Consider the following 20,430-nt stretch of genomic DNA (forward strand, 5'->3'; position numbering starts at 1 on the left):
CTCACTTGTTTGTGAGGGAGATTGAGTTGAGTGGCGTGTTTTCACCGGCCTGACATCGCTGTTCTTTCTAGGTTCAGTTGGATTTGTTTTCTCTTCAAAGACGTTCTTTAAAGGGGCCATATGTAAGATTGTGGCCAAAAAACGGTTACTACATTCAAATTCAAAATACAGAGGTCTTTTAGGTTTCGTTTTGGATGGATGGATGGATGGATGGATGGAGGGAGTCTTGCCTGAGACAGCAGCGTCTGGCTCACAGGGAGATAAGTAACGACAACTGAACCGAAAAAGGTGCCAAAACTGTCCAAGAAGTGACAGAGTGAGGTCACACCTCTCCATCTACCCCGGCACACAAACATGTCACCATCAAGGCTTTTGGATAAAGAAACACAGCATGTTTGTGTGTGTGTGTGTGTGTGTGTGTGTGTGTGTGTGTGTGTGTGTGTGTGTGTGTGTGTGTGTGTGTGTGTGTGTGTGTGTGTGTGTGTGTGTGTGTGTGTGTGTCTCTTCTGCACCAGTGAAACATGTGCCGTCTCTTTCCGATAATTGTGGTCTGTTGAAAGAAGCTGAGCCTGAGCCATAAATCACAAGGATCTATATACTGTTACCTGGTATGTATGTATGTATGTATGTATGTATGTATGTATGAATGTATGAATGTATGAAATGACCTCTAACAAGCAATGGTTCAAACTAGGGCTGCAACAATGTCACAATTATAATCTATAGGACTAAATTAATCTCCTTTTTGTTGATAATCAATTCATCTCTTTGAGCGTTTATTAAAATAAGTTCTTAGATAGATAGATAGATAGATAGATAGATAGATAGATAGATAGATAGATAGATAGATAGATAGATAGATAGATAGATAGATAGATAGATAGATAGATAGATAGATAGATAGATAGATAGATAGATAGATAGATAGATAGATAGAAAGAAACCCATCCTTCTCATTCTTTCTCCTCCATCGACCCACAGCGCTGCATTGTTATCTGACAGGTGGGGCCGCTTTAATGCTTTAACAGGATCAGCAGGAAACGCCGCGCCTCCACCGTGCAGCGCAAGGTGTTCAGTGACAGATCTGAGGTCAGTTTTCTCATCCAAAGAGGCAGGCGTTTAGAGATGAGAGGAGCTAAGCTGAGTTGGTCCAGGGTGAGCAGAACAGAACAGGAAGAAACAAAAGGGAAAACTTATGATGAACTAAAAAAAACATTATTCATATGTGTGTGTGTTGGTGGTGGTGATGGTGGTGGTGATGGTGGTGGGGGGTGTCCCTGGCTGTCTGTCACGTGCTGAACACTGATCCACTTGTGATTCCCCTCTGTGCTCTTGCATGGAAGCTCTGGTTCTCTCTCTCTCACACACACGCACGCACGCACGCACGCACGCACGCACGCACGCACGCACGCACGCACGCACACACACACACACACACACACACACACACACACACACACACACACACACACACACACACACACACACACACACACACACACACACACACACACACACACACGACCTCAGAGGAAGTTGCATTGATTACTCGAACCTTAACCACACCTAATCCTAACCCTGACTAACCCAGAATAACCTTAAAATGTGGTCATTTGTGTTATGGGGACTTGATTATTGTCCCCATAATGTGAGTGTGTAAACAGATTTAGGTCCCCACAACATCAGGAATACCAAGTACACACACACACACACACACACTGAGACACAGAGTTCCTGTTGACATGATTTCATTTGCGTACGAGACTGGACCAGGTATCACGTCTCATGTTAAAGCGAGTGATCACTGCTCAGTCTTGTCCTCCTCACTTTAAGTCTGTGTGTAAATATATTGTTGTTATATCAGTCGTTTATATCCAGGGTCCTTGGACTGTTTTACTATTTGTCTTTGTCTCAAGCAGAACCATTTTAAGCTCATTAATGACGATAAAGGCAATGGTATCTGTAGCATGTATAGATACTTTATATCAATTTCGATTACAAACACATTTCTTACAAAGTAAGATACAAAATACAGCACACACACTTTCCTTCGACGAGTCTCAAATGACTTTAACTGAATTTGAGCATCATTCTTGCTCATTAACAGCCTAAAATTAGTCTTAGAATTGCCAAGAAAGATTATATGCACACCGTATACATGCCCTCCCACACACACACACACACACATTTGCACTTGAGGCGAAGGTCTCATTCAGTCAGGCTCACGTATGCCAACACCGAGTTTCCCCTCAGCTCTGCCAAGGCTGAAGAGGAAAGTTGGCGAGCGCTGAAAACTAGCTCAGCCTTGAGTCGCTGCTCTCTGCTGAGCTGCACTCAATCACGCTGTCAGAGGACGACCGCGAGTCAACGGCAGCGACACAGACGTGCGACACGTGAGACCGCGCAGATGTGCCGAGACGACACAAACATGGACATCAGAAGAAGTCCATTCAGTAAATCGCTGAAGTCCTTCCACAAAACAGTCTACACTAAAACAAATAATGGAATAATAATAAATTGATTCACAGAATGCAAACGCAAACCGTTTTTTAAGCTTTTACTATAAATGTTATATTTGTATCGTTTACATTTTTATAGATACAAAATGTACTCGTGTGAAATTTTAAATCTGTAATTCTCTACTTTTACATATTCACAAATCTCTGTTAGATTCAAATCATTGTCAAACACAAAATTATTTTTGTCCCCGTCCGCCCTGGCTCTCCAGCTGTATACACACTAACGCTCCCTCGGTCAAGTCTGATAGTATTGCTTGACAAAGCCCATTTTCAGATGAAGGACACAGCATACAACAACAAACTTTCTTCCCAACAAAGGCAGAGTAATAACATCAACAACTAACACAAAAACTACCAAACGTGACCGCGACGTTAGTTTGCACCACTTTGTGTTTGTCAGGCTGTTGAACTTTGATTCACCCTGTTCTGAAAAAGTCAAGTGTGTATTTCTTCAGAGGTAAAATGTTACGATGAGGCACAGAACATTTTCCGCATAAATAACTGTCCAGCAGCACAATAATCATAACAATGTGACACTAGCTATCGCACGTTTTCAGCGTCTTTCTTATCAGACAGAAACGAACAAGACGCGACGCAGGAAAATAACCTTTTAGAAATCAGAGTCAGAACAGAATTCGTTCGAACGTGGTCAGGAAAATGTTCTGCACCTCAGTTAAGACACAGCTCTCCTTAGACATCAGAAATGAATGTCATCTTTCATGCTCGCTCATGTTTTATCACAGTAACGCACACGTGATCACATGGACCATATACGAAACTGCCCTGCTTTAATCCTCTTAGATTTGCAATTAGTTTCTTGCCACTAATTTGATCAGATGACTTCTTCGTCGTCTTCGTCATCGACTCATATCACAGCTGTTTCTCCAGCTGTGGCACCTTCCTGGGTCAGTGACGGACAGGAAGAAGGGATGACCCAGAGCGGAGGTGGGAGAAATGCGGCTTGAGGCCTCGTATTCCAGCATCCTCTCCAGGAGATTGAAAAGCTGGTGGTGTTCCATCCCATGAGACAACAAATACTTCTGAAAAACAAAAGAGAGGTCTGTCATTTTCAGGAGTGAAGAACACTTCGCTGAACTGGAAAAGTTTCAACCAGACTCTTGACACAAATTTCCTTGCAAATCGAAGTGCAATAAAATGACGTCAATGAACACTCAGACACACACATCAGGGGTCTCAAACTGAAACGATCTGGGGGCCACTGAATGTCTAGTTTGGTCAGTAGGTCAAGAGAAAAAAAGTCAAACTTTTTGAGTGTTTGTTTTGATATGGAACGATACATAGTTCACAATATAATCATATTTATCATGCAAAATTAATCTTTTAATAAAAACAAACAAACAATACAGAAATAACTTAACATTAAAGGTGCCATATGTAAAAATGTGGCCAAAAGCGGTTACTACACTCAAATTCAAAATACCGGGGTCTTTTAGGTTTGGTTTTCTGACGTAACTGGCAACCCGTGGTTGCTCGGCACCTGAGACTCTACTGACTGCAATGATTGGTAGATGGCAGTAGGTGGCGCCACATGCCAAAACATGATTTCAAAACATAAACATGATTTGCAGTCTGCAAAATATTTTTAGTGCAAATATTTTGTCTGTACTGTTGTTGTTGTTGGTGAGTTCAGTTTGTTATATGAACATTATTCCTGAGTCTCTGTGACATATTAGGAGGATTTTATGGCCAGTTGCTTTAGATTTATTACATAAAGCACCTTTAAGTGATGGGTTGCATTCATTGATTCATTGATTAGTACTTTAAAGGTGCCATATGTAAGAATGTGGCCAAAAACGGTTACTACATTCAAATTCAAAATACAGAGGTCTTTTAGGTTTCGTTTTCTGACATAACTGGCAACCCGTGGTTGCACGGCAGCTGAGACTCTACTGACTGCAATGATTGGTAGACGGCGGTAGGTGGCGCCACATGCCAAAACATGATTTCAAAACATAATCATGATTTGCAGTCTGCAAAATATTTTTAGTGCAAATATTTTGTCTGTACTGTTGTTGTTGGTGAGTTCAGTTTGTTATATGAACATTATTCCTGAGTCTCTGTGACATATTAGGAGGATTTTATGGCCAGTTGCTTAAGATTTATTACATAATGCACCTTTAAGCACTTTATGGCCCCTACTTCCTGGTTTGCTTAGCTACATCACATATTATATCATTAGTAGTCCCCCTTTGTTAATTGGAACACAGTCTATGATGTTTCTTCTAATTCGGTGATATTGTTATTGTCATTTTTTTATTTTTTATTCTTGCATAAGTACTTATTTTGTGTTTGTTTTATTCCATCAGTGTAGGATTGTGTAGGCCAGAGGAGATTGCAAGCAAAAGAGGGCAGAATAAGATGATGATAATAACAATAATAATCAGGAACATGCTGACTCAACATTACCAACTAATAAACCAATGACTATAATCTGTCACACTACTACTCTACTACTACTCACCCTCAGTGGTTTGTACTTGGTTTTCACGTAGCGTCCAGCCTTGGAACACTCATTCCAGTCTAGACGCCCTCGATAGAAGAACTTCCTTGAGTTGGAAATAAAGAGTTGTCACACAAAAGAAAAGTGTTGGAGTGTAATTTAAGAGTGCTCGGCTCTGAGTTACCTACCCGCTCCTCTGGATCATTCTCTGAGGAATTGGTCCCTGTACCCTCTCCATCATAGCAAGATGCTCCCTGTTGTCGTGCGTCTGTAGGTGCAAACACAAGTCAGCAACACAAACTGTCCACGCTACTTTCCACATGCCGTGACAGCACAGACACACGTGTGTTTGACCTGGAAAAGCGTGAAGCCTTCGTAGTATTCAAACAGGATGCAGCCGATGCTCCAGACGTCACATGGGTGACCCCAACCCAGCTCTGTGTGTGTGGGGGGGGGGGGGGGAGAAAAAAGACAGACTAAACCTTTACAGCCAATTTGACAGGACTGACATTCTCTTGATTAGTCTCCGGTCTGAATCAACCTGTCTTACCCATAATGACCTCTGGGGCTCGATAGTGACGTGTGGAGATGAGAACAGAGTGGTGTTCATGGTCAAAGGTGGCGCTGCCAAAGTCAATGAGACGCACTGTGGTGTTGTTTATTCTCCTCTCGCTGCACTTCTGAAGGAAGACAGAAGGAACACAAACGTCTCCACAGAGAACAAAAAAAATCATCACAGTTTGTTATTTTAGTAGTTTCAGACATATTTTCTATCAATTATAGCAGCTGTACAGTATAACAGAGAACTAATAAGGCTGGAAACACATCATCATTTGAAGTAGTATTATTATTATTATTATTACTGTTATTTACACATATAGCTTTAATGAAATCAGTGTACAAACCTCTATTAAGGCTGCTCAGTTTCCCACAGTGTACAATATCAACTGTTTCTCTTTTTAAAATGTTGAATCCTCATCCAGATCAAAATATATTAGATATAAAGCTGCAACTAACGATTATTTTCGTAATCGATTAATCTGTCGATTATTTTCTCGATTAATCGATGAATCATTTGGTCCAGAAAATGTCTGAAAATGTTAAAAAAAAACGTTGATCAGTGTTTGTCAAAGCTGGAAATGACGATGTTCTTGAACGTCTTGTTTTGTCCACAAACCAAAATGATTCAGTTTTAAAGATTTCTTTGTTTATGTGGAGCAAAGAAACTAGAACATATTCACATTTAAGAAGCTAAAACAATCAGAAATCTTGTTTTAGTCATGAAAAAAGCTACAAACCGATTATCGATTATCAAAATAGTTGGCGATTAATTTAGTAATCGATTAATAATCGATTCATCGATTAATCGTTTCAGCTGTAATTAGATATATAGTTTGTCTCTCTTGGGTCATAAGCCATAATGACTGTAATTTCCATCCAAATGTGTCTTTTAAAATGCTTTTAAATGCAGCTGAAATCATGAGCTCCTTTTAGCAGAGAGAGGAAATAAAATATGAAAAGTGATTTAAAAAAAACAAAAAAAAAAGAAGATATTTCTGCTCATCAGAGACTCCGAACACTGTGACACCGGTGTCAACAAACACAATCCACGATCTGCATGGATAAATAATCCTGTCTGCACCCACCATGTGGGTGGTTTGCTTTGCAGGTTTGTGCTGAAAACAAATTTGCATTAAAACAGGGCAAACAAAAAGCAATCTGCGTTTATCCCCGGTGACTTGACATTCTGATTTCATTCTGCAGCCCTCAAGGTCCCAGCCTTCATGTCTCCAGCTGTTCCTAACCTTCTCGGCATTGTATACGAGGGAATAGTCTGAGTCGACAAAGAGGATGTTCTCAGGCTTCAGGTCAGTGTGAGTGAGCTTGTTGTCATGGAGAACTGCAGAGATAAAGACAGAGAGAGAGAGAGAGAGAAGGTTTTAGAGTCATCAGGGCTCGGTCAACACCCTCCTCTGGTCACATCTTAAGTTAGTAAAAATGTCTGACATCCGTGTGCAGTTTGTGAAACCTAGCTCTTGTGGAAGAACACTCCTCTGGATTCTACTGTATGTACTATAACATGAAATCCTGTATATACAGGTACGTAGGTAGCTAGGTAGGATAGAGGTAAGGAGGATAGTAGGAAGAGAGGGATGCAGGTAGAGGGCGGTAACTTTATATTGGTTTTTAACTCAATACTTTTGGTCCAAGCCTCTTTTAATAGAAACTGTACTTCTTGTGTGACTGTGAGAATTACAATGTCTCACCGCGCCTGCTTTACTAAGATCTTTAAGGACATGGACCAGGTGTCGACAGGCACCAGCGAGTCATGTACATATGTTATGGTCGTGTCCTGCTTTACATTCTGGAGATACATTTTTAGATCCTTATCCAGGGTGACTCATAAATTAATGATATTTAACTTTTTTGTTTTGTTTTTTAGTCTTACGTTGTATTTGTTGTATTGTTTTTGTATCTCTGTAATTCTATGTTGTTGATCTGGCTCTTGTTTTTGGTCTTTGTCTGGGGTTTTGCTTTTTTTTGGTATGTGGTATGTGCAAATGTGTTTGAAAATGTCAATAAAGAGATTGTGTGGGGGGAGGACTATTTTGATAATCAATCAATTCATTAATTAATTAATAAGGGGAACACAAAGGTTGGTGTAGTGTTTAGTGCTCATGCCTTTGCAGCAAGAAGACCCGTGTTTGCGACCTGGTCAGAACAAGGGTCTTTGTGCATGGAGTTTGCATGTTCTCCCCGTGTGTGTTTTCTCCAGGTTCTCCAGTTTCCTCCCATAGTCCAAAAACATGGGAGATTAGGGTAAATTGGACACTCTAAATTGACTAGGTGTGAGAGTGAGGTTGTCTCTATGTGGCCCTGTGACAGATTGGAAAACTGTTGCCAAAAATATGATGGCTACGGCTTGTTGAATGTAAATATGTGTGCTCTTTTCTTTGGTCTTTCAGAGCAAACTAAAAAGCAAAAATATTCTGGGGTTGTTGGAAATGATCCAGACTGATCCTGAACTGTGTTTGTCTTTCACTGAATTCTTATCATCGGCAGGTAACAATAACGTTTTTCTCTCTACAGCAATAAAACTGTGAATAATCTGCTTAGTGTTGGACGGACGGCGTGTAAATGAGAGAAAAAGCACAGTGGTAGAGTCGAGCACAGTCAGTGTGATGCAGGTCGGACTCACAGCTGACAGCGTGGCAGATCTGTTGAGCCATGTGTCGGATCTGGTTAATGGGATACGGCATGAAGCTGTTTGCCTTCAAGAAGTCAAAGGTGCTGAGAGACAGCAGCTCAAAGGAGATGCACACGTGGCCATAATAGTTAAACCAGTCCAGCATCTGCACGCAGTGTCTGATGGGAAGAAATATGAAACGCATAGGACAAAAAAAACAAAAAAAACGGAACCGTCTTCTTAACACAACGATCAAAATCACACACTACTCACTGCTTGTTGTGCGGATCTTTCTCTGTGATCTTCTCTAGCACATTGATTTCCAGTTTGGCTGCTTCCCTGTATTTCTCTTGGTTCTTAATGATCTTCAGAGCAACATGACTTCCTTTCCTACATTTTCAAACAAAATCATAGTCTGTGATTCCTTCATATTTCTACATATTTGTTGTGTAAATGCATATCTTTCTGAGGTCTAACGGTGTTTTAATTGTACATTTATGTACTTGTATTGTACTTTATTAGTGCGTGTACATGGATGTTGTATATCCTGGTATATTTTTTGTAACTTGTTGTCTGTTGAGGACAAAATGATGACTTTCTATGACTGAGGATGTTAAAATATTAGTTCCACATGATGGACTTTAAATGACAGTCTATTGTGTGGGATCTTTCTGTTTGTTGTTTTAAATATAAAGCAGTAATTATTACACATGTTAAACATTGGCTTGACTTTACAAACACATCACCTGTTGAAGTCCACACACTCTACCACCTTCCCAAAGGTCCCCTCACCCAAAGTGTCCACTATCTCATCTGCGAGGCAGATTGAGGGGAAACGGGACATTAAATCGGGAGATATTTATGATTTAAGCTGCCATTACTTAACTCAGCTACTACCTACATTTGTCTTCAATGATGTCCCCAATTCTATAAATCAGGTGACCATTTTCAGTGTCCCTCTTGTTGGTGTCCACATCGTCCTCGCTGCTCCGCTGAAAAACGTCCAAACAAAAAAATCAGGGCAGAGAGCAACCTATTCCTGTCAACTTTATTACTATTACTAAAAACAGATATAGATCGAGGTCAAAATATTCTGACCTCTAGGCTTAAAAGGGCACAAGTCACCAGCTGGACTTGCACCTGACTAAGACCGACGATGATTCAAACGTAGTGAAACGGACATTAATTCATGGATGGACCCAAGAGCTGCAGTCTGTGTCGATGCAGCACATCATTTAAAAAGAGACCAGTGAGTGTGAGCGTGTGCATTAAGGCTGCTCATAATAACATGAGTTTGTTTTAAAGGAGGCTAATAAGGAAGGTCTGTCAAACGTCTTCTGGCTTTTTCAGGAGCCGAGTCCGTTTCCATTCTGAGACAGTTATTAATATGAGAAGCCCAGCATTTGCTGAGAAGACACTTACTGTAGGACAAGAAATAGACTGTGTAAAAGGACGGAAGCATATAACACACACTATCTGCATGTGATTTGTAGTTAGAAGATTGTGGAACTGAAAGAAAAAACATTTAATTATGTAGAGTCAAAAGTCAACCATGATGCAGAGCTGGTGGAATGGTTTGTGCAGAGAAATAGTCAGTGCACACCTGATGCATGCCCAGATAATGGAGATACTCACAGAGAGGCAAAGGCAAATACAGTCCAAAAAACCCTTGTACAGAGAATACAGCTCTGTCTTTCCCATCATGCTCAAACGCAGAGCTGCTCAGTGAAAGGACAAGCTCGAGTGGAGGAGGATGGAGGTGAGGCAAGTGTAGCAGCAGGAGGACAAAAACTAGAGATTGTGAAGAACTGTGGGGAGAACAGAAAAGGAAAACAACAAAATATTAGAGCAATGGACCAGAATAGACTAGGACACAGTGTTTGACAAAGTAATAAACAGCCTGCAGTGTTGTCAACAAAAACCAGGACTGAAAGAGAGGCACGATGACACAGTGGAGCCACAGAACTGACCGAGGGAGGAAAAAAAAGAAAGAATTACCTTTGAGAGGAAGAAAGAAAAACAAAAGCCAAACGCTGGAAAAAAATAACAAGGTCACCAAAGTACGAGACAAAAACAAAAAGTGACAAGAGAGAAATGGAACAAAAAGACAGGAGGACGACAACTACGACTGGAGAGTGAGAGCTGAGACAGACGCTAATAATAAACTTAAGTCACAGCCCCCGAGAAAGTCTACAGAGGAGAATCAAGATGTAGTCGGGGGGGGGGAAGAAGGAGGATCCAGTTTCACTCCACTTACTTGCTCTCCCTCTTGCACCTCCTTAACCCCCATGTTTTGCCACACCTGCCCTGCCCTGCGTGCTGCACATGCCTTTCAACAAACACAGAGAGCACTGAAGAGACAAAACTGTGATAAAACTTTTATTTTTTCCGTTCATGTTCAGAGGAACACAAACAGAACCGAAGTTTTTAGTCTGTGCAGAATAACATGAGTCCATTAATAAGAATATAAAAACAATACAACATTAAAAACAGTCGAAACATTCACATGAAACATCATATGCAGATTATCAGTCAGATTTGCAACAGGAACAGTGATGTAAATTCATGCAAACCTTCATAAAAACAGTTGTATACAACAGTGTTAAAAAACGCCAGTCATTTCAAACATGTTAACAAGATGCAACAATCGTTTCTGGAGGTTTTATCTTATTTGAATTCAGGATATAGAACATCGAAAACGTCCAGAGCAGGAGGAATGTGGGGAACGTGTGCTCGTCGGGAAATCCCTTGCACCTCATCAAAGTCCAGATAAAATCAATATGTCGCCATAAGGCGTGTCCTGCTTCACACGAAGCTTCCTGGTCGACACATTTTCTGCACATAAGAGATCGACATCTAATGAATAACTCATTAACTGAGTAGAATCATAGACAAATTTGCATAAGTGAAAGAAAATCCTAAATAAAACAAAACCATTTCTTGACAAGTTACACGTGTGCTTTTAATCAGGACTGGACTTTGATTGAAAAGTAAAGAATTTGCATTTCCATTCATTTTATTACTGTATTCTTCCACCGTAAAACATTTCAGAAGGAAATACTGTACTTTTTAATGCACACATTTCATGACCTTCCTTATATTTGTTTCCTCGTTTGTTTGAATATTTTATATGAATATAATTACTGAAGCAAAAAGCTTAAAATTGTTGTTTAATATTTAAGTTTAAGGACATGAGGTAACCATGGAGTTGTTATTTTCTTCTGTTTTAGTTTAGTTCTGTTATTTTTGTGATGTTTTAAAAGTTCAATATTCCTTTATATTATTCTTGCCCTATACTAACACCTTTTCTAAAGGTTTTTCTTTTCATTTATCTGAATAAAAAAGTAATTCATCCATTCACTTTAGTTGCTTTCATCTATATGTACACAATGAAGTCTTGTATAATGTATAACAACCTTGTAGAGTACAAAAAACTTTATTTCTGGTGTCTGACGTCTTACATTTGTCCCTTCTTTTATCACTAAATGCTTCAATCTGTCACCAAAAATCAAAGATGAATAAAAAAGATAGTGTATCAGAACCAAGGGGTAACAAGTTGTGATGTCACCCACAGGAATCGGATCTCCCGTTTTTAAACCGGCAACCAGGCTCCTATTGGACAATCCTAGCTCTCACCTGCACTGGTCCATTCATATGTGCTGTACTTTATCATCTATTTTCGTCTAAATAGAAACATCATTTACAAACTTGCTTTCATGATATACTGAAGACCTGAACCTGCAACTGAGGCTATGTCAACTTTTGGTTCCTTAAGTCTCCTCATTAATCATCTCGTTACTTCTTGTGTCCTCATAGATGAAACTACTTCCACCTGCTGTATGTAAAAATATCAGTCAGGCATTAACTACATTTTGTTGGAAAAGAGTATCTGAATATGTTTAAACTGCTTCGTTTATGTTTAAACTGCTTCCTCACTGAAAACCCACTGATTTAAGAGTGTTCTCTGGGTTGTGATGCTGTAACAGTAACAGAGCTACGACGCGAGTGATGAGACGATTCAACGTGAGCTGAAACTGATACTTTACCCAGCAGCCGATGAAAAGCAGTGCTGACAGTTTTGCGGTCAACATCCGGCGGCAGGAGAGAGTGAAAAAGCGTAGGTGCTGATTCACTGTCAGACGGCAACAAGCTGGACAGACACAACAACACACAAGCTCACAGTTGTGTTCTTATCTAGAAAAATACATGTCAACATGCACTATTTCCACAGGTTATTGTAATAATAATAACAATAATAACAATAATAATAATGCTTTCATTGTTGTTACCTAGGAATGTCAGCTGCAGCTGTCTGCAGAAACTCATCCACCACTTCAGGGATGTCCTGCATCACGGAAAGAGACTTGGATACAATGGACCTGCCAACACACACACACACACACACACACACACACACACACACACACACACACACACACACACACACACACACACACACACACACACACACACACACACACACACACACACACACACACACACACACACACACACACACACACACACACACACACACACACACACACACACACACACACACAATTGTTATTGTTTTTATTATTTAAAATACTTTATTGATACAATACAAAATAACAAAATAAAAAATGTAGGAGTAGAAGTGGGCAGCACTTATCTGCTCAGCACTCATCAAAAGTTTGGAGCTAGGCATACGACGTGGAACTTTGTGGAACTTTTGCTTTTTAACTATATCATCACCTGTTGGTTTCTAACTCTGAATTGAACAGTTTTGCGGTCAACCAAATCTTGAACTTTAGTGATGAGTTTGTTGGATGAAGAGTTTTAATTGTTTGGTCTTATGAACAGCTCGCACGCACGCACGCACACACATGCACTTGACTTCATGCATGTCTTTGTTGCTTACCCTTCTCTGTCTGCAGCAAACATGGGCGAGATTTCTCGAGATAATTCCCTTTGGTCAGAGCCGTCCAGCATCAGGCCTGGCCACAAAAACACACACACACACACACACACTTGAGTACATTGCAATGGCATACATTCATACATTCTGGAGTCCTTCAACTACAAGCGACACATGCCAAACCCCAACCTCTGACCTCAGCCTCACACCCCTGTGAACACCCCATCCACTTTTGCTTGTGCTAAATGCAACTGCAGTACAAACACAGTGAGGACAACTATTTTACCATTTAAACACCAACAGGCTGCCCTGGGAAATGTTATTGTATTAGCCCAGTCTTACGGTTGCATTTACCTGAAAACTCAGAATCTGCCAAATCTCTCAGCACCTGCATTCACACACACAGGCATATTAAAAGTGTCAGAAAGAGTCAGAAATCCTCACCAACAGCACACAATTCAACATAAACTCTTTTACACCTCTCTGGGACTGTGTTCTCGTCTCCTCTGTTCTATTTCAGCCTCCTCGACCATTTTGCGCTCTCTCTCCCTTTCAGAGTCCGTGGACTCAGGTCCTCGCTCCCCAACCTCCAGGTCCGAGTCGGCGACAGGTGTGACAGTTGCTGCCTGTTCCCATAGAGACAGCACCTCTTCAGGCAAGACTGTAGAGGGAAGAAATTGCTTGGTGGTTCATTGTTGAAAAGGTTACTGCACTTGAGTGTAAATTGACATTATCATTACCATTGTTATTTAAAAGTTTGTGCAATTGTTTAACTTATTTCATCAGTTCTGTTGTTTCCTGTCCATTTGTCTTTTTTAATGGGTAAGTACACAGAGAAATAGAATTCCTTGACTGTGCATAGTTGTCCAATAAAGCTGCTTCTGTTAACACTTTGTTTTTAAAGTATTAAGACTGAAAATAATATATTTAGAATACATTTTCAATTTGGTGCAACAGGGTTGTGTTTTACTGATATTGGGTCAAAATTAGAGGATGTAGTCCATTATAACTTGTATAGAATGTACCATACTGTGTATATACAGTATACTGCATGGTTAAAATTGCAAATAGTTGCAAATGTCACAGTGAAAAGCACCAATAAACGTCAACCCCCGTGTTTCACTGACAGGTGCATGGGTTGTTCAAGAGTTGAGCGGCAGAGCGAGTTCTCTGTGCTGAAGGCGGAATGAGAGGCACGGGTCTCGTCTCGGTCAGCGGGTCGTCAATCTGCCGCTGCAGCATCTCCTGAGGGAGCTGCGTCTCTGGGTCAAAGAAGATCAGCTGCCTCTTCCTTCTCCTCCTCACCGCTGGAGGGGACACGTGCTGGGTACGGGGGAGAAGTGCGAGGGGTGAATTTTTTTCTCAAGTAGGGACAACATACAATGTGCTTTATATTATTTGGATTTCAAAATTTGGATTTGGATTTCAAAATCATAAAATAGTATCTGCTTTAATGTTTGTGTCAGTAGAGATATGAGAAGAAGTCCCCTACGGTCAGGGTGGGAACTTTTTTAGAGCAAACTTCTGCTTTCCCTTGCAATAACCCTTACATTTCCTCAAAAATAACTTTCCTGTAATAATATCTACACCTGCTTAAGTCCACAATGTCCTCAACAATGCCACGAGACAACCTTTTGTGGCCGTAAACTGGAGATTGTGTCACTTTGTAAAATGCCCACTCTCCCGTGTCAAAGTCCTAAGAGAAAATCAGCAATGTTACATCATCAGTAAGTTCAAATATATGTCTTTGTGTTGGAAAACCTTTGTTATGGTTTACCTTATTGACATACACTTACCAAACAAGGCAGCAGAAGACCAGCAGCTTCTGTGTTCCTACAAGCTGAAAAAAAAATTTCTCTATGGACTTTGATGCAGGAGAGTGAGCGGTTTACAAACTCCTAGCCAGAAAAGGTTTTCTAATGGTGGAAGTAAAACACCAAACATATTCTTAACACATCGTAGACACAGGTGTAGATTTTATTCGGGTGAGTCTTTAGTTAAAGGTGCATTATGTAATAAATCTAAAGCAACTGGCCATAAAATCCTCCTAATATGTCACAGAGACTCAGGAATAATGTTCATATAACAAACTGAACTCACCAACAACAACAGTACAGACAAAATATTTGCATTAAAAAAAATGTTTATGTTTTGAAATCATGTTTTGGCATGTGGCGCCACCTACTGCCGTCTACCAATCATTGCAGTCAGTAGAGTCTCAGCTGCAGAGCAAACACGGGTTGCCAGTAACGTCAGAAAACTAAAACTTAAAAGACCTCAGTATTTTGAATTTGAATGTAGTGGCCACATTCTTACATATGGCACCTTTAAGTGGCTAAAATCGTTTTTTAATTGTGTCCCTGCTGGCAGACATGTTGTGAGTGTCCAAATGTCCCAAACTGGTTCAGAGATGGCAGCGTGCTCGAGTCAGTGCTGGCAATGTATCAAAACCTAAAAAATAAGAACCAACTCTTTATTAGGGTTATGGAGTAATTCATCACCCGCTGAAAAAGTCACTTACATTTGTGAAGTCCTGATTTGACAGACTTTAAATTTTGATTAGTTTATGTAGCACAGAAGGGCAGTATCAGGGGGTAGGTGTGGCAACTCGCTGCTTCCTGGCTGCATGCAGGTAGAGAGAGACAGGCTAATCAGGAGAGTCAGATCACCTGAGAGAGTTTTGATTAGGAGGATCCCTTGGGCAGGTGAAGCCCTTTTTTTCTGACAGAGTCAAGCTGGAAAGATGTGTGTGTCAATGCTTGGGTGGCAACTGAGAACAACCTACACGTACTGTATTCAATGATGACAATAAATGGATGAAAATTGCACCTGCACAAATGTTATTAAACTAAAATATAATGTATACGCATACAAAAATCTATGATCATAAAGAAAGTGGTACCATACAGTATTCTGTCTCTTGAACAAATCCACAGAAGCATGTACCTCTAACTCTAGCCTGCGTGTTTCCTGTTGCCTCACTGCAGGAGGTGGTGAGGGGAGGACAGGCATAGAGACGGGGGTGACTTGGTCTGGAAATGGTGCCGACGGCGTCTCCACTGACACATCAGGCTCTTGCTGAGGCAACAGCGTGGCTTCTTCACTCGGGCGTATGGTGGGCTGTAATCTAATGCACAGGTAGACGGTGGGTTAGTGTGTGTACGTGTACGTGTTCACGTTCCGTGTTTACGTTCCGTGTTTACGGGTGTGTCCGTTTCATTTACTCAGCTGTGGATCCAGTGATTTCATTGGTTGTCGCTCTCTCCCGATCTACACCTCTTTCCATCTCCCTGCTCTCTTGCTCTCGTGGCGTCACCTCTTCTCTCACCACGTCGGCATCTCCTGTTAGAAAGGGTTAAAAAAAATTTAAAAAATAACTGTGCATGGATCTATCTCTTGTCTTTGGAGAAATTAGCTCCTTCTTTCTTAACTCACCTTCTAGAAATTCATCTGTTTGAGCCATGAGCTGGTCGAGCACATCCGACAACTGATCGACCAGTTCCGCGCCCTCAAACTACCAAGACGAAAAGAGGAATGCAAGTGAGGATCCGTAGGATTTGATACAAAAATGAACACGTCTTCACATGTGCTTCTTTGACAAGTATACCTCTGCAGCGGGGATAGTGGCAGGCTCCATCTCTCTGAGAGTGATGCTGTCTGGTGATGCAGTTATGCCTGAGAAAAATAATGGATCACATTGATAAAAAAAGACACTAAATGATTTCACAGCTGCACAATCTGTTGGAGCTGGTGGGAGAGGATACAGATAATCAAGCTGCAATTAAAGTGCTCTCTGCTGCTGAGTGAAGTGCAGTAGCACAACACATCCTGACATGGAGGCATCAGCCTTGGCCAATTAGGAGGATGTTGTTGACGGAAGCCTGCTCTGCCCTGACCTGCAAAGGCTTCTCCTCGCTCTGTATTTCTGTCAGGATTTGCACACAATCTCAGAATGTCATCTATTTCTGTGACTTGTTGGTATGTCTCTGTATTACTGCACACAGCCTGACATACTGTGCATCTCTGAACATTAATTATATGGCCTCCCATACATGACAAAATGAACACAGGGTCATGTATATTGTCTATTAATAAATGAAGATGCTTCAGTTCGTGTTGTAGTTGCACATCTACAGAAAGTCACTCTGTTAAAGCTGTCGTGGATAACTTATAAATTTAATGCAACGTCTGTTACATTGAAACCATTGTGAAATGGGTTCACTCAGTGCTGATCAGTTACACAGATCTCTCTCTTCAAATATTCTGTGTTTCTCAGTATTGGGGTGTTTAGATCGTGTGTTGCCCAGCGACATTCTGCCTGCTGCACACAGGAAGTGATTTGTTTTATGTCAAGACAGATGGAGGCTGTGATAGGAATGTAAGCTAATGGGTTGGAGTATAAAATAAAGAAAAGTATCATGAAGTAAATTGAACAGGTCTGATAGTATTTCATGTTCTTATTTATCATGATCATGTTTTATCTGGTACATATTGCGCCAGATAAAACATGTATATATATATATATAATTACTTCTATTTTTTTGTAATATGTGGAACTTTCTTTCTTGTAACTGTATATCCCTTAATCTGGCATGGGGCAACTGTGTGACCACACATTTTCCTCCAGGATTAATAAACTAACTATTCTGCAACAGAGTTTGTTTCCAGATGAAGGACACAGCATACAAATAATGTTACATTGTTTCTAGTCACAAAGACCAAACTGAGGCAGAATAATATCATTATCAACAACAAAAGTTATGCACTACAGCAATAACTTGTCATTATTTTATTAAATAATAAAATAATACTGTCGCAGACAACTGTAGACAATGGATGGCCTCATCATAGTTATCAACATAGTAAACTATTATCCTGTACATCTGAACAACAAATCACTTTATATTAACTTTGAATGACAACAATTATGCATTACATAGTTTATACAGTTTAAATAAACATAAAGAGAAAGTCAACAACAATCAAACAAAATTAGCTATGTTTTATTTGTAAAACTTTTTCTTTTAAGTAGCTATAGGAGTTATTTTTACTTCTACACATTTCTTTTTTTTTAACTGCTGCAATAAGCAGTGCTCCGAAGAGATCGGTATTATCATGTCATTACAGCAAATGATGTCATCCTACCGTTTTCTTGTGCCACAGAAGCACTCGGGCTGGTTATTTCAAGATGTTCAGGAAAGGCTTCCCTTGCATACGTCTCATCCATCTGAGAGACACGGTGCAGGAAAGTCAATTATTCTATGACAGAATTATGTTTACAGCTTTATCTCCACTTGCATATTTCTGCAAAGTTTTAGTTTTCTGTCATTATTTTAACGACACCTGCATCAGTGTAGTGGGACTCGGCATAACATCCTGCATGCTCATCACTCCAAATAAAGGGTCCTGAGCTCCTTCTGTCTCCGCCAGTAGAGACAGAGCGTCTGGGAGAATCAGAGTTTGTCTGATAGACAACAAGCGGAATCACAGTTAGTTTGTGTTTTCAAAAAGGCAGAATAAAAGGTTAAACACTTGAGCTCACCTGATGGGATCATCCATGTCAATATTCTGTGATGCCAGCCGTTTCAACAGCTGCCGCACGATGGCATGAGTTTCCTCTAGAAGAAACACAAAACCAGGGTCAAGAACCAGTACACTCTGCATGTTTTTCGAGCAGTGAAGTGATCATTTCTTACCCAGGAGAATAGCACACTGGCGGTGGAAAACCATGACGACACCATACTGGAGTTGTGAGGACAGGTAGAGTGAGAAGCGAGGATGTGGCAGACCAGGTCGAGGTGGTGGAACCCGCTCCAGCATGTACCGCATAAGATCATCACTGGACAGGACATTTGTTTCATTGTAATGTATTACTTATGAATTACCCAGTTATAACCTCGGAAAAAAAAAACAAAAAAAAAGGAACTTACCACGTGTTTTTGACATTCACTTTTAAGAAATCCCTGCGGGGAACTCGGATACCTTTTGTAGCAACCAGCCTGAAAAACAGTGGAACAGTGATTTGTTTCATATTTTATTTATCAGCCTACAAAAGCTACAGGGGGATAACATGTAAGAGACATTCCTGCAACTGCTATCAGCTGTCTGTTACCTTGGAGGGAGAAATCTCTCCTGTTCCTACAACTTATACTGAATCTGTCTGTAAATTGTTGACTATTGGAGACACGCAATCTTTGACATGCTGACCAACAGAAGGCCACTAAAGAAACACGGTGCTGTTTAAAAAATGCATAGAAAAAGGACAATCCAAGATCACCTCATTGCCACAATATTTACAGTATATGAATGTAGACTATTAACAAAAATTTAAATCTCCTTAAATTAACCTTAATCCCATTTGTTCATTTCAATGTCGACATTAAAATTTGAAAAAAAACAAAAAACGTTCTCATTACAAAGATTATGTGAAATAAATCGACAAAATAAATCTTATTTCACATTATTACCATTTAACTCGGTGATTTGCTGATAAAGAATGTGTTCATTTGGGCGAAAGAATCGACTAATTTCGCTGTTTTCTAGCACTTTTTATTCGCGTTAGAGCTTCACGTAGGTTAGCTTTCTTTCTTTTTTCTGTGTGAAGCTAAAGTGTCTGTTAAAAGGTGGAAAAGCGGAGTATCTTCATTTGCAGCCTATAGTTAAAATATGGAGCAATATAATTAAAAATAAAAAGGTTTAAAAAAATAATAATAAAAAGAAAAATATGATGAATATGCACACTTGACATAAAATCCCTCGGTATTGCTAAACGAGTGCGACACATTACATCATCTGTTAGCATTTGTATTAATTACAATGGTATTAGCAAGTTATTTAACTATTTTAAAGTTGTTTTAAGAGGTTATAAGTCATTCACTTGATAGTTTAAGATATATATATATTTTTACAGAAAAATAAATGAAGAAATAAAGTTAGCATCTCAGCGTCCTAACTTGAAGGCTAAAAACTAAACGATTTTAAAACGGGTCATATTAAATATCTACTCACCAGATTGTGGAGAAACATCCAGAATGACGGTTTAAAACCACGGGGTAGTAAAACATTTCCGCTAAATGCGGGAGAAAATCGATACCAAAGACTTTTAAATGATCGATATTATTCTCCAGCCGAGAACATTTGATCCAGTTTGTGATAGTTGAGACTGATGTGTCGGTGTGATTGATGTTACTGTGGACGCGCTGATTGGTCAGTCCCACCGTGACGTCACCACAAACAACTGAGATTCTGCTTTTTACCCTAGTTACACAGCTCAGTACTGCATTTGAGATTAGAAAATAGTTAGATCACTTAGACAACAAATATATACATCATTTGTATGAAAATTGAGTCATTAAAATGTAGA

General features: G+C 40.0%; 2 protein-coding genes across 2 annotated transcripts; both read right to left on the reverse strand.

Annotated features, from left to right (window-relative positions):
- Positions 1-2,016: 2,016 nt before the first annotated feature.
- On the reverse strand, positions 2,017-10,280 carry clk2b (CDC-like kinase 2b). Its single transcript, XM_083885933.1, has 12 exons — positions 10,166-10,280; positions 9,803-9,975; positions 9,069-9,159; positions 8,914-8,980; positions 8,441-8,557; positions 8,180-8,346; positions 6,786-6,880; positions 5,531-5,660; positions 5,335-5,417; positions 5,169-5,248; positions 5,002-5,086; positions 2,017-3,559 (listed from the first exon to the last, which is right to left on the reverse strand). Exons 2-12 carry the CDS (start codon positions 9,869-9,871, stop codon positions 3,377-3,379), a joined length of 1,167 nt encoding a protein of 388 aa, XP_083742059.1. The 5' UTR covers positions 9,872-9,975; positions 10,166-10,280; the 3' UTR covers positions 2,017-3,376.
- A 645-nt stretch (positions 10,281-10,925) lies between these two features.
- LOC310931913 (meiotic recombination protein REC8 homolog) lies at positions 10,926-20,131 on the reverse strand (the record flags this gene model as incomplete). Its single annotated transcript, XM_083895157.1, has 15 exons — positions 10,926-11,002; positions 12,214-12,317; positions 12,457-12,546; positions 13,545-13,728; positions 14,195-14,390; positions 16,014-16,194; positions 16,292-16,409; positions 16,503-16,581; positions 16,675-16,742; positions 18,213-18,294; positions 18,411-18,531; positions 18,610-18,685; positions 18,764-18,906; positions 18,998-19,066; positions 20,076-20,131. The coding sequence occupies 15 exons, from the start codon at positions 20,129-20,131 to the stop codon at positions 10,926-10,928; spliced, it is 1,644 nt and encodes a 547-aa protein (XP_083751283.1).
- Between the last annotated feature and the right edge of the window lie 299 nt (positions 20,132-20,430).

This window comes from Microchirus variegatus, assembly GCF_963457635.1.
Source record: "Microchirus variegatus genome assembly, chromosome: 1".
In the NCBI taxonomy this organism is placed as follows: Eukaryota; Metazoa; Chordata; class Actinopteri; order Pleuronectiformes; family Soleidae; genus Microchirus; species Microchirus variegatus.

Excerpts from the sequence above, each read along its gene's own strand:
- clk2b (XM_083885933.1), bottom strand. The coding sequence starts at position 9,871 with ATGATGGGAAAGACAGAGCTGTATTCTCTGTACAAGGGTTTTTTGGAC. Across the intron at positions 6,881-8,179 it reads GATCTGCCACGCTGTCAGCT|TTCTCCATGACAACAAGCTC; the intron begins GTGAGTCCGACC and ends TTATCTCTGCAG. Across the intron at positions 5,249-5,334 it reads AAGGCTTCACGCTTTTCCAG|ACGCACGACAACAGGGAGCA; the intron begins GTCAAACACACG and ends TTGCACCTACAG.